Raw genomic sequence first — 14,206 nt, 5'->3', positions numbered from 1 at the left:
CTATACATTGACTTGGATACTGTTATATCAAATAGTTTTTGATACATTTATGATACACATTGATACATTCCCTTGTTGTTGTTACACAGTTTGAGGGCGGGGCTTAAGAAGCCATTTTCTCAGTGAGGTTTGTGATAATATTAAATAGAGAATTTGTTTTTATCAATAGCAAGGATTGATGTTCTGCAAATTGTCCCACTATTACTACACTATATGTTTATTATTGCACTGTATAATATTAACACAGGATTAGTAACTATGAGCATTCATAATGTATTTGTCTTTTCTACGGTTGCTATGGCAACAGTTGTGCATTGTCTTTGCACAGTGGGTGGGGTTTCAATGGGTATAAAATGTTTGATTCACTCTGTACAATTGTTGGTCTGATGAAGGGGTGAACACCCCGAAATGTCACTGGTTTATATGAAATAAAACACTTTTTATTTCACCTGTATCAAGTCCAGTGAGTGCTTGTGTTATAACGTGGATATTTGAACTTTCTATAGCACCCTGGCAGAATTGAAATTTACTGTTTGTGGGAGTGCACTTATTTCAGTGGATTATATATATAATGTTATGTAGCTATGATGCAGAAATTAAAGGAAAAGAGGTAGAAAAAAGGAAAATGAGAGAAGGAAAAGAGATCGGGGAGTGGTAAAATAGCAAGTAAATGATCAAGAACATTGAAAGCCAAAACATCAGGGGCAGTGACAACTGGAGTGATTAAAGGGACAGTCTAGTGTAAATTAAACTTTCATTATTCAGATAGGACTTTTAATTTTAATCAACTTTCCAATTTACTTTTATCATCAAATTTGCTTTTTTCTTTTGGTATTCAAACTAAACATAGTTAGGCTCATATGCTAATTTCTAAGCCTTTGAGGGCTGCCTCTTATCACATGCTTTTTAAATCTCTTTTCAACACAAAGAGACAGAAAGTACACATGGGCCATATAGATAATAACACTATGTTCAGGCACAGGGGGTTATTTAAGATTTAGCACAAAACAATGCTAAATGCAGGACAATAGATAATAAACAGTCACAGTCATGTGATCAGGGGGCTGGAAGAAGGTTCCTAGATACAAGGTAATCACAGAGGTAAAAAGTATATTAATATAACTGTGTTGGTTATGCAAAACTGGGGAATGGGTAATAAAGGGATTATCTATATTTCTCTTGTAAGATGTATCGAGTCCACGGATTCATCCATACTTGTGGGATATTCTCCTTCCCTACAGGAAGTGGCAGAGAGAGCACCCACAGCAGAGCTGTCTATATAGCTCCTCCCTTAGCTCCACCCCCCAGTCATTCTCTCTGCCTGCTTAACTGCTAGGAAGGGCAAAGAGGAGTGTGGTGACAAAAATTAGCGGCAAAGAATTCAGGTTTTGACATTTTAGCACGCAGGGCGTTATGGCTTAAGTCCTGGTCTGCTAATGTGTCATCAAAATCTAAATTGTTGAACATCCCTTTCAAAGGAAAGACCCTATTCGGGCCTGCACTGAAATAAATTATTTCAGACATCACTGGAGGGAAAGGCCATGCCCTCCCTCAGGATAAAACAAATAAGATGAGGACCAAACAAAATAATTTTTGTTCCTTTTGGAACTTCAAGGGTGGTCCCGCTTCAGCTTCCCCTGCAGCACAAGAGGGAATTCTGTCCAATCCAAGTCAGTCTGGAGACCTAACCAGGCTTGGAACAAGGGTAAACAGGCCAAGAATCCTGTTGCTGTCTCTAAGACAGCATGAAGGGGTAGCCCCGATCCGGGACCGGATCTAGTAGGGGGCAGACTCTCTCTCTTTGCTCAGGCTTGGGCAAGAGATGTTCACGATTCCTGGGCTTTAGAAATTGTGTCCCAAGGATATCTTCTGGACTTCAAAGACTCCCCCCTAAGGGGGAGATTTCACATTTCTCAATTGTCTGCAAACCAGACAAAGAGAGAGGCGTTCTTACGCTGTGTAGAAGACCTACATGTCGTATATACCTCTCTTGTCTAAAGGGCTGTCACTAAATGAGTGTTTAGCAACAGATGTATATGTATGATTCTCGCAAAAGAAGATAAAAATTAGATGCTTGTAAGAATTATTCTTATATGACTTTATATGCCTTGGCTAGACAAAACCCTAACTATAGACAAATATTTAATCTGGGTTATCTAACAGATTAAATTAATACTCATATTTATCAAATATTAGTTGACATAAACTATTTATTAATCACAGCAAGATTAATTACATACCTCGAGATCTTAAGGCAGAAGATAACAATAGCCTCATACATAGGCAAAGCTTATATACACATTTTAAGCCAATGAAATCAAAGCATACCATAAATGAAAAGGCTATCTTGGTATGCAGACCTGGTGGACATGTGATCTGTTCCACCGTGGACTCTGCCAATGAGGCAGGACCTTCTAATCCAAGGTCCGTTCAAGCATCCAAATCTAATTTCTCTGCGTCTGACTGCTTGGAGATTGAACGCCTGATTCTATCAAAGCGTGGTTTCTCTGAGTCGGTCATTGATACCCTGATTCAGGCTAGAAAGCCTGTCACCAGGAAAATCTATCATAAGATTTGGCGCAAATATCTTTGTTGGTGTGAATCCAAGGGTTACTCATGGAGTAAGATTAGGATTCCTAGAATTGTTTTTTCTCCAAGAAGGATTGGAGAAGGGATTATCAGATAGTTCCTTAAAGGGACAAATTATCTGCTTTGTCTATTCTTTTACACAAACGTCTGGCAGATGTCCCAGACGTTCAAGCGTTTAGTCAGTCCTTGGTCAGGATCAAGCCTGTATTTAAGCCTGTTGCTCCGCCATGGAGCCTAAACTTGGTTCTTAAAGTTCTTCAAGGGGTTCCGTTTGAACCTATGCATTCCATAGATATTAAGCTTCTATCTTGGAAAGTTTTGTTTTTAGTAGCTATCTCTTCGGCTCAAAGAGTTTCTGAGTTATCTGCTTTACAGCGTGACTCACCTTATCTTATTTTCCATGCAGTTAAGGTGGTTTTTACGTACCAAACCTGGATTCCTTCCTAAGGTTTTTTCTAATAGGAATATCAATCAGGAAATTGTTGTTCCTTCGCTGTGTCCTAATCTTTCTTCAAAGAAGGAACGTTTGTTGCACAATCTTGATGTGGTTCGTGCTTTAAAGTTCTACTTACAAGCAACTAAAGATTTCTGTCAAACATCTTCATTGTTTGTTGTCTATTCTGGTAAGCGGAGAGGTCAAAAGGCTACGGCTACCTCTCTTTCTTTTTGGCTGCAAAGCATCATCCGTATAGCTTATGAGACTGCTGGCCAGCAGCCTCCTGAAAGAATTACTGCTCATTCTACTAGAGCAGTGGCTTCCACATGGGCTTTTAAAAATGAGGCTTCTGTTGAACAGATTTGTAAGGAGGTGACTTGGTCTTCGCTTCATACTTTTTCCAAATTTTCCAAATTCGATTCTTTTGCTTCTTCGGAGGCTATTTTTGGGAGACAGGTTCTACAAGCAGTGGTGCCTTCCGTTTAAGGAACCTGTCTTGTCCCTCCCTTTATCCGTGCCCTAAAGCTTTGGTATTGGTATCCCCCAAGTATGGATGAATCCTTGGACTCAGTACATCTTACAAGAGAAAACAGAATTTATGCTTACCTGATAAATTTCTTTCTCTTGTGATGTATCGAGTCCACGGCCCGCCCTGTCTATTTAAGACAGGTAGTATATTTTTATTTAAAAAACTTCAGTCACCACTGCACCCTATAGTTTCTCCTTTTTCTTCCTAGCCTTCGGTCGAATGACTGGGGGTGGAGCTAAGGGAGGAGCTATATAGACAGCTCTGCTGTGGGTGTTCTCTCTGCCACTTCCTGTAGGGAAGGAGAATATCCCACAAGTATGGATGAATCCGTGGACTCGATACATTACAAGAGAAAGAAATTTATCAGGTAAGCATAAATTCTGTTTTTAAAACAATTACAATTCTATGGTAGACTGTCCCTTTAAAGGGAGAGTTGGAAGACCAAGTGCAAATTGAAGTGAGAAGAAAATGTAAAGACTAGAAGAAATAGTGAATCAGAAACTCGTATACTTCCTTGGGAAGGTGTAATGTAGAGAGGAGGTGGTTATGTGAATTGAGAAGATAACAAGGGTTTGCTACATTGGAAGCAACTGGAACTGGATACAGTCTGCTTTACTGCCCCATGCTGTATTTTCTGCCTCCCCAACAAGATTTGTCTGTCTCATTTTTATTTTTTTATTTTTTTTTAAATTAGTAGTAATTATAAAGATGGCAGACATGCTGCTGTTAGATGAGTGCTTAGCAGGAGCACTGTGGGGAGATGATCCTTGATGTAAGGTTATGCAGGGCTGGGGCACTTTTTATGGGGACATGTCAGATGAGTTACAGGTGGAAGCACAGAGTGAAGGACTGCAGCCGAAAGGTGGAGGGTAAACTGCTTATTAGATTTAAATATACTATATCCTAATAATGTTATTGTTTATCTTTCAGATACTAATTTTGTATTGGCCAGCTACAAAACCGAACAATGCACTAAACCACCCAGACTTTGCCGACAAGGCTATGCTTGCCCACATTATCACAACAGCAGAGATCGAAGGCGAAACCCCAGGAAATTCAAATACAGGTGCTTGAATTTCTTTCTTTCATTCTGTGCAATACGAACAGTATTTTAAAGAAACAATAGCGATTTCATTTTTTTTTTAAATAACTTTCATGTTTTTATGTTTTTTTTTCTTGCTGCTTTTGCAATGTGAAAAACTTTTCTGTGAATTGTTTTCTATAAGCAGTTGATGATGAAGGTATGTTGTCGGAAAGAAAACACCATTGTCCTTTAAAGGACAATGATACTTTAGCTGAGCAGCCAATAAGAGTTCATTGTATTCAAAGATGCAACACTAACACATTTTTTTAATTAGGTGGTCTTTCTTTCCACCTACTGGGAGGTTCGTTTCTTGTGCTTACTTTTGTTTACTTCGCTTTTCTGTAGCCAATGATAGATTAATGAGATTTTAAAGGGACAGTCTAGGCTAAAATAAACTTTCATGATTCAGATAGAGCATGTAATTTTAAACAATTTTCCAATTTACCTTTATCACCAATTTTGCTTTGTTCTCTTGGTATTCTTAGTTGAAAGCTTCAACTAAGGTTAGTTGAAGCTAACCTTCATATGCAAATTTCTTAGACCTTGAAGGCCACTTCTTTTCAGAATGTGTTTTAACAGTTTTTCACCACTAGAGGGTGTTAGTTCACGTATTTCATATAGATAACACTGTGCACGTGATGTTATCTGGGAGCAGGCACTGATTGGCTAGACTGCAAGTCTGTCAAAAGAACTGAAATAAAGGGGCAGTTTGCAGAGGCTTAGATACAAGATAATCACAGAGGTTAAAAGTATATTATTATAACTGTGTTGGTTATGCAAAACTTGGGAATGGGTAATAAAGGTATTATCTATCTTTAAAAAAATAAAAATTCTGGTGTAGACTGTCCCTTTAAGTATAGGTGGCAGTTTCACCAGGTAAAAGCAGCTATTTGAAACGACAAACTAAATATTAAAGGGAGCTATCTGTAAGCAATGTAAAACACTTTACAATTGATCATTGGAAACACATTCAAGGGAAGAAAAGTTTACAGTGCAAAGTCCCTTTAAAATACCTCTGAAAACTGTACTTTTTTCTCATAAGAGGCTAATAGCCCACAAGGTCAGGATTACACTCCAGTCCACTAAAAGGAAGTAAAAACACCCCTACATACTAGAACTTTAATCCCTCCAACTCTCCCAGAATTCCTCAGTCAGACTTTTGCCTCCAAGAGTGAGGGGAATTCTGAAGTGCTGATCTACACATTTTTGAAAGGGGTTCTCTGTGACCAAATTTCCCCCTCACAATACCTACAAAAAGGACAGAGGGTAAGACAGGATGTTTTAGCCAGGCAGTGAAAATTTTTCAGTTTGGAAATGTCACAGGCCTACCAGGTCAAATGCGGATTCATTTGTCAATACAAAGTTCTACATCCTTGTGTGTTATCACAGTTCCCCCAGGTGAAATGCAAATATATCTGCCATAGAGTGAGATCCTTGGCACCATGGTTGCATTGCATTGGATAGACCTGTCTATTGGAAGCAGCTCTTCTGCAACCGTGATATACACCATTGTTGAAGTTTGTGACGGGGAAGTACAATGCATCTTCATAGCCAACTGGCAATTAGCATGAATAATATACACATTATTCACATAGTCCTGGGAAATATGTACATACACACATTACCTCTATAGCAGTTTGGGGCACTTATGAGGCACTATAAAAAAAATTATGAGGTAACTGTCTCTTTAAATTTAGTGCTCTCTGATGTTACCGGAGTCCATAACACAGCCTTGCTAAGTCTGCAGTTTTTTTTACATCATGAGTCAGTTTTAGCACCCACCGTTAGTGCTGGTGTCCTAAGGGCTAATTATTGGGTGCATTTTTTAGCGCACCTTCCTGCTTTCTTTCTGTTTCTGAGGTGCGGTATCCATCTTAGTTGTGTTGGGAGAAGCTCTCCAGAGCTTAACCCATTACTTGCTGTAATTATTGGCTAGTACTGTTGATTTCTGTTATTCTGTGTGCCTTCTTACTGTTTTTTGTTTGTGCTATCTATTCAGATAAAACATGAGATTTTCCTTATTGTTCTTCTTATTCCAACTACTCTTATAGAGCAAATTGGTGCAGCTCAGGTCTCTGGACTATCAGCTGATCCTTTAGAGGGGCGATCTACTGATCATTTAACCCTTTCCAGCCCTTGTTTATTTTTCAGGTGTATCCACCTGCTCATCTATGCACCTATGCACCACAGTCTTTGTCTAATCCTGTCTTTCATTCAGGTGGCGATCCTTTACTCTAGGGAATTACTCTTCTCTACCACTAGGAGGAGGCAAAGATTTCCAAACCCCAAGAGCTTTATAAAACCCTTCCCACCTCACACATACCTCAGTCTTTACTTTGCCTCAGCTTGAGGGGGTGGAGAATGAAGATGTGCATTTGATTCTTCAGAGAGAGGGGTTTTCATTCTATATTGAGGCCTGGTTTCCCCTCAGAATACAGTGCTTGTCAGAGGGATGTATATAGCGTATGGTTTGTGATTCTTTTTTCACCTCATGGGAAATTTTTCATAAATCCTCTAATTTCTTTGCAGGGACTTGTCTTTTGCCTAACACAGTATTCTCTGGCCGCTCAAAACTCATCAGCGGCATACGATCCTGGGCTCCCACTGATGACATCAGATGCCACACACAGAACAGACAGCAAGTTATAGAGGCTTAGGCAGGGTGCAATATCGGACTAATGTCAATGTAGAATAAAGAAGTATCCGATAGCACAGCAGTGGTTTAGAAGAAAAAATGTGGTTTATTCAGAGAAAATACAGGTGAAGGTACAAAACATGGTCAAAAACGTCTGAGGCGTTTTGCGCCCTCTAGTGGCGCTTACTCTTTTGCCTCCATTTATTTATCTACAATATACTATTATTCCATAACCTCTGCTAATATGTTTCAGTACTGTGTTTGCTAATATAGATGGCTCTGGGACAGATCCTTTTTTCCTTTGATGTTTTGCTCAAATCTGCTTTTTTGGTTGCTTAGTTGGATTAACGCTTGTTGGGTAAATGCACCCCACATACAGGTTTACACCTGTCAGGTTGGCGCACGGCCCTTTTAGCCTTCCTATAAGTTAAGGTGCATCATTTCAAGCACATTATATTTGCACATTTTCCCATGGTTATGCACATGTCAGGTTTTGGTGTGCAAATTCTCCTTTTTAGTTTTTTTGCGAGCGTTTGGTTTTAATATTTATTCCTTCTGTTTTGTTTTGCAGTTTGGCTTAGTGTGCATTGTACCTGTGTCTCTTTTTTTGTAAATTGCTTATGCGGGGGTAAGTGATTTCCATTCCTCAAGAGCTTTTTAAGGTTTGTTTATTTTAGTGTTTATTGCATTGCTTTGCCATATGCTTTAATGGAGCAGCAGGATTGTGTCCCTAAATCCACTCAAAAAACTGTCTCCTGAACACCTTTCTACCATTATTAGGTGTGCTTATTGTAAAAGAACTGAAGTACCTTCTCCAGCTCATTTATGTGGCTCATGTTTAGATTTGTTAAAGGGATACTGAACCCAAATTTTTTCTTTCGTGATTCAGATTTTAAGCAACTTTCTAATTTACTCCTATTATCAATTTTTCTGCGTTCTCTTGCTATCTTTATTTGAAATGAAGGAATCTCAGCTAAGGAGCCATAACATTTTTGGTTTAGAACCCTGGATAGCACTTGTTTATTGGTGGGTGAATTTATCCACCAATCAGCAAGAACAACCCAGGTTGTTCACCAAAAATGGTCCGGCATTTAAACTTTCTTGCTTTTCAAATAAAAATACCAAGAGAATGAAGAAAATTTGATAATAGGAGTAAATTAGAAAGTTGATTAAAATTGCATGCTCTCTGAATCACGAAAGAAAAAAAAGAGTTCAGTTTCCCTTTAATGCAATCATACGAATCTAATGCTGTTTCTCTGACTACTATTGCACCTACTGTTTGTGCATTACATTGTAGTGCTGATGTAGTGCCTCCTGCCATTACTTTTCCTTCCTAAGATAGGGAGAGTCCACGGCTTCATTCCTTACTGTTGGGAAATACAACACCTGGCCACCAGGAGGAGGCAAAGACACCCAAGCCAAAGGCTTAAATATCTCTCCCACTTCCTCATTACCCCAGCCATTCTTTGCCTTTCGTCACGTTAGGAGGTGGCAGAGAAGTGTCAGAAGATCTGGAGAGTCCTAAAAAAATGGGTATCTGCCCTTCAAAATTGGACTGGAGTTTTAAGTAGTCATGTCTACCTCTCAGTGAGAGTATTGATGAAAGAGTCTGGAGATGCAGGGAAAGTTTTTCTGCGAAACCATCCAGACTACTGCTAACAGCTCCTAAGCAATCAATGTTGATGAGTTTCACTGCCTGCTTTCTCTCACTCAAGTCCATGTCAGGAGCGCTGCTATAATACTATCACACTTGAGAGGCTGTGTTCTGTTCCACAGCATGGATCGTGGAGGTAAGATCGTTTCAATTGTTACACATAAAACGCTATAACAGGGTCACAGTGTGGCTCCTTTATACCTTGATAGGATCCAGGGTTAATATCCTCTGAAGGGGGTTTATTGAACATTTGGCATAATTAATCAGTGTATTAATTATTTACATGCTGCTTTGTGTGATTTTTTTTTTTCTGGACTGATAGACTGTGTGGCTGGAACAAACAGGTTTCTGACCACTATAGATCTGAAGGACGCTTACCTTCCTGTTCCAATCTACAGGGAACACTTTCAGTTCCTGAGGTTTGCATTCCTGGACCAGCACTTCCAGTTCATTGCACTTCCGTTTGGCCTAGCTACTGCTCCAAGAATCTTTATGAAAGTTCTGGGGGATCTTCTAGCCGTTGCCAGTACTCAGGGTATTGCAGTAGCCCCATACTTGGACGATATTCTGGTGCAAGCACCATCCTTTAGTCTTGCAGAAGAATTCTCTGAGTCCCTTCTCAGTCTTCTTCGATCTCATGGATGGAAGATAAACGTGAAAAAGAGCTCTCTTATCCCAAGTACCAGGGTGAAATTCCTAAGTGCTATAATAGACCAGAGACATTGCAAGCTAACTTCGTCATGTCTCGCCCTCCTGACCACCTTGAGTCCCTCTGTAGCTCAGTGTATGGAGGTGATTGGTCTAATGGTGTCCTGCATGGACATCATTCCTTTTGCCAGGTTCCTTCTCAGACCTTTACAACTGCATGCTGAGGCAGTGGAACAGCGATCATTCAGATCTGTCTCAACAGATTGTATTAGACATCCGGTCGAGAGAATCACTATCTTGGTGGCTCTGTCCAGATTATCTGCCCCGAGGGACATGCTTCTTAAGACCATCCTTGGAGATTGTAACTATGGACGCAAGCTTATCCCGATGGGGAGTGGCTTGGGGTGCCAGTAAGTCACAGGGGTTGTGGACTCAGGAGGAGTCCTCCCTCCCGATTAATATTTTGGAACTACGGGCAATCTTCAAGGCCTTGAAGGTTTGGCCACTTCTGGGTTTGTCCCAGTTTATCAGATTCCAATCAGACAATATAACCTTGGTGGCTTACATCAACCATCAGGGGGGAACGAGATGTTCCTTGGCGATGAAGGAAGTATCTCAGATTCTGGAGTGGGCGGAGGCCCACAGCTGTTCGCTTTCAGCGATCCGCATTCCGGGTGTGGACAACTGGGAGGTGGATTTTCTCAGCAGGCAATCCTTCCAGGGGAATAGTCTCTCCATCCTGTGATGTTTGCAGAGATATGCAGCAAGTGGGGGACGCCGGAGATAGATCCCCGTCTCAATATTAAGCTATCTAGGTACGGTTTGAGGGATCCCCAAGCGGCTCTAATAGATGCACTAGCAGTGCCCTGAAGTTTCAAACTCCTATATCTCCTCCATTACCGCTTCTTCCTCAAGTGGTGGCCCGCATCAAGCAGGAGCTGGTATCAGTAATCCTCATTGCTCCATCGTGGTCGCAAAAGATGTGGTTTGCAGATCTAGTGGGGATGTCATATCAAAATCTAGATTCTCTGAGGCTAACTGCGTGGAGATTGAACGCTTAGTCTTAGCCAAGAAAGTTTTCTCTGAGAGTGTCATTGATACTCTTATTTAAGCTCGTAAACCAGTTACTCGGCGTATCTAACACAAGGTGTGGAGGACCTACTTATTCTGGTGTGAAGAGCGTGGTTTTTCCTGGCATAGATTAGAATTAAGGTTGCCAGGATCTTATCTTTTCTCCAGGATGGGCTGGAGAAGGGCTTTTCTGATAGTTCTTTGAGAGGACAGATTTCGGCCCTGTCGGTTTTATTGCAGAAGAGACTGGCTGAGCTTCCAGACGTGCAGTCCTTTGTTGAGGGTCTGAATAGAATCAGACCTAATGTTTAGATCTCAGGCTCCTCCGTGGAGTCTAAATCTTGTTTCTCCAACATTGGTGTGTCCGGTCCACGGCGTCATCCTTACTTGTGGGAATATCTCTTCCCCAACAGGAAATGGCAAAGAGTCCCAGCAAAGCTGGCCATATAGTCCCTCCTAGTCTCCGCCCACACCAGTCATTCTCTTTGCCGTTGCACAGGCAACATCTCCACGGAGATGGTTAAGAGTTTTTTGGTGTTTAAATGTAGTTTTTTATTCTTCTATCAAGTGTTTGTTATTTTAAAATAGTGCTGGTATGTACTATTTACTCTGAAACAGAAAAGGATGAAGATTTCTGTTTGTGAGAGGAAGATGATTTTAGCAGACAGTAACTAAAATCGATTGCTGTTTCCACATAGGACTGTTGAGATGAAGTAACTTCAGTTGGGGGAAACAGTTAGCAGACTTTTCTGCTTAAGGTATGACTAGCCATATTTCTAACAAGACCATGTAATGCTGGAAGGCTGTCATTTCCCCTCATGGGGACCGGTAAGCCATTTTCTTAGTCAAACAAACAGAATAAAGGGCTTAATATGGGCTATAAAACTGGTAGACACTTTTATGGGCTAAATCGATTGCTTTATTTGGGCATTTTATACATGTTTATGCTGATAATTCACATTTATAAACTTGGGGAACGTTTTTTAACGGCAGGCACTATGTTAGACACCTTTTCCAGTCAGGGAGGGCCTTCCCAGTTGTAGGCTGAGCCTCATTTTCGTGCCATTACTGCGCAGTTGTTTTTCAGAGCAAGACATGCAGATGCATGTGTGAGGATCTGAAAGTAGCTGGAAAAGTTTCTAGAAGGCGTCACTTGGTATCGTATTCCCCTCTGGGCTTGGTTAGGTCACAGCAAAGGCTATAGCTGGGACTGTATAGGGGTTAAATTTGTAAACGGCTCCGGTTCCGTTATTTTAAGGGTTAAAGCTCTGAAAATTGGTGTGCAATACTCTTAATGCTTTAAGACACTGTGGTGAAATTTTGCTAATTTTTGAACAATTCCTTCATACTTTTTCACATATTCAGTAATAAAGTGTTTTCTGTTTAAAATTTAAAGAGACAGTAACGGTTTTGTTTTAAAACGTTTTTTGTGCTTTATTGACAAGTTTAAGCCTGTTTAACATGTCTGTGCCTTCGGATAAGCTATGTTCTATATGTATGAAAGCCAATGTGTCTCCCCATTTAAATTTGTGTGATAATTGTGCCATAGCGTCCAAACAAAGTAAGGACAGTACTGCCACAGATAATGAAATTGCCCAAGATGATTCCTCAGATGAGGGGAGTAAACATGATACTACATCATCTCCTACTGTGTCTACACCAGTTTTGCCCACGCAGGAGGCCCCTAGTACATCTAGCGCGCCAATGCTTATTACCATGCAACAATTGACGGCTGTAATGATAACTCCATAGCAAATATTTTATCCAAAATGCCTACATATCAGAGAAAGCGCGATTGCTCTGTTTTAAACACTGAAGAGCAGGAGGGCGCTGATGATAATTGTTCTGTCATACCCTCACACCAATCTGAAGTGGCCATGAGGGAGGTTTTGTCAGATGGGGAAATTTCAGATTCAGGAAAAATTTCTCAACAAGCTGAACCTGATGATGTGACATTTAAATTTAAATTAGAACATCTCCGCACACTGCTTAAGGAGGTGTTATCTACTCTGGATGATTGTGACAACTTGGTCATTCCAGAGAAATTATGCAAGATGGACAAGTTCCTAGAGGTTCCGGTGCACCCCGACGCTTTTCCTATACCCAAGCGGGTGGCGGACATAGTGAATAAGGAGTGGGAAAAGCCTGGCATACCTTTTTGTCCCCCCCCCCTATATTTAAGAAATTATTTCCTATGGTCGACCCCAGAAAGGACTTATGGCAGACAGTCCCTAAGGTCGAGGGGGCAGTTTCTACTCTAAACAAGCGCACTACTATTCCTATCGAGGATAGTTGTGCTTTCAAAGATCCTATGGATAAAAAATTGGAGGGTTTGCTTAAAAAGATTTTTGTACAGCAAGGTTACCTTCTACAACCCATTTCGTGCATTGTTCCTGTCACTACAGCAGCGTGGTTCTGGTTCGAGGAACTAGAAAAGTCGCTCAGTAGAGAGACTCCATATGAGGAGGTTATGGACAGAGTTCACGCACTTAAGTTGGCTAACTCTTTTATTTTAGATGCCGCTTTGCAATTAGCTAGATTAGCGGCGAAAAATTCAGGGTTTGCAATCGTGGCGCGCAGAGCGCTTTGGCTAAAGTCCTGGTCAGCGGATGTGTCATCCAAGACAAAATTGCTTAACATCCCTTTCAAAGGTAAAACTCTATTTGGACCAGAATTGAAAGAGATTATCTCAGACATCACTGGGGGAAAGGGCCACGTCCTTCCACAAGATAGGCCTTTCAAGGCCAAGAATAAGTCTAATTTTAGTTCCTTTCGCAATTTCAGGAACGGACCGGCCTCTAATTCTGCATCCTCTAAGCAAGAGGGTAATGCCTCACAACCCAAACCAGCCTGGAAACCGATGCAAGGCTGGAACAAGGGTAAGCAGGCCAAGAAGCCTGCTGCTGCTAACAAAACAGCATGAAGGAGTAGCCCCCGATCCGGGACCGGATCTAGTAGGGGGCAGACTCTCTCTCTTTGCTCAGGCTTGGGCAAGAGATGTTCAGGATCCCTGGGCACTAGAAATAGTTTCTCAGGGTTATCTTCTGGAATTCAGGGAACTACCCCCAAGGGGAAGGTTCCACATGTCTCACTTATCCTTAAACCAAATAAAGAGACAGGCGTTCTTACATTGCGTAGAAGACCTGTTAAAGATGGGAGTGATACACCCAGTTCCAATAAAGGAACAAGGAATAGGGTTTTATTCAACTCTGTTCGTAGTTCCCAAAAAAGAGGGAACTTTCAGACCAATTTTGGATTTGAAGATCCTAAACAAATTTCTCAGGGTACCATCGTTCAAGATGGAAACCATTCGAACGATTCTACCCACTATCCAGGAAGGTCAATTTATGACTACCGTGGATCAAAAGGATGCGTACCTACATATTCCTATCCACAAAGAACATCATCAGTTCCTAAGGTTCGCCTTTCTGGACAAACATTGCCAGTTTGTGGCCCTCCCATTCGGGTTAGCCACTGCTCCAAGGATTTTCACAAAGGTACTAGGGTCCCTTCTAGCGGTTCTAAGACCGAGGGGCATTGCAGTAGTACCTTATTTGGAC

General features: G+C 41.0%; 1 protein-coding gene across 6 annotated transcripts in view; it reads left to right on the top strand.

Annotated features, from left to right (window-relative positions):
- Positions 1-14,206, top strand: part of UNKL (unk like zinc finger) — a 574,440-nt gene that overhangs the window by 249,758 nt on the left and 310,476 nt on the right. For all 6 annotated transcript variants that reach the window (XM_053694592.1, XM_053694591.1, XM_053694590.1 and 3 more), the window contains one exon: positions 4,485-4,620. In XM_053694592.1, coding sequence (XP_053550567.1) covers positions 4,485-4,620 — 136 coding nt within the window. The remainder of the gene's footprint in view (positions 1-4,484; positions 4,621-14,206) is intronic.

The sequence above is a fragment of the Bombina bombina genome, chromosome 11 (genome assembly GCF_027579735.1).
Source record: "Bombina bombina isolate aBomBom1 chromosome 11, aBomBom1.pri, whole genome shotgun sequence".
NCBI lineage: Eukaryota > Metazoa > Chordata > Amphibia > Anura > Bombinatoridae > Bombina > Bombina bombina.
This window is presented reverse-complemented; position numbering and strand designations above follow the sequence as displayed.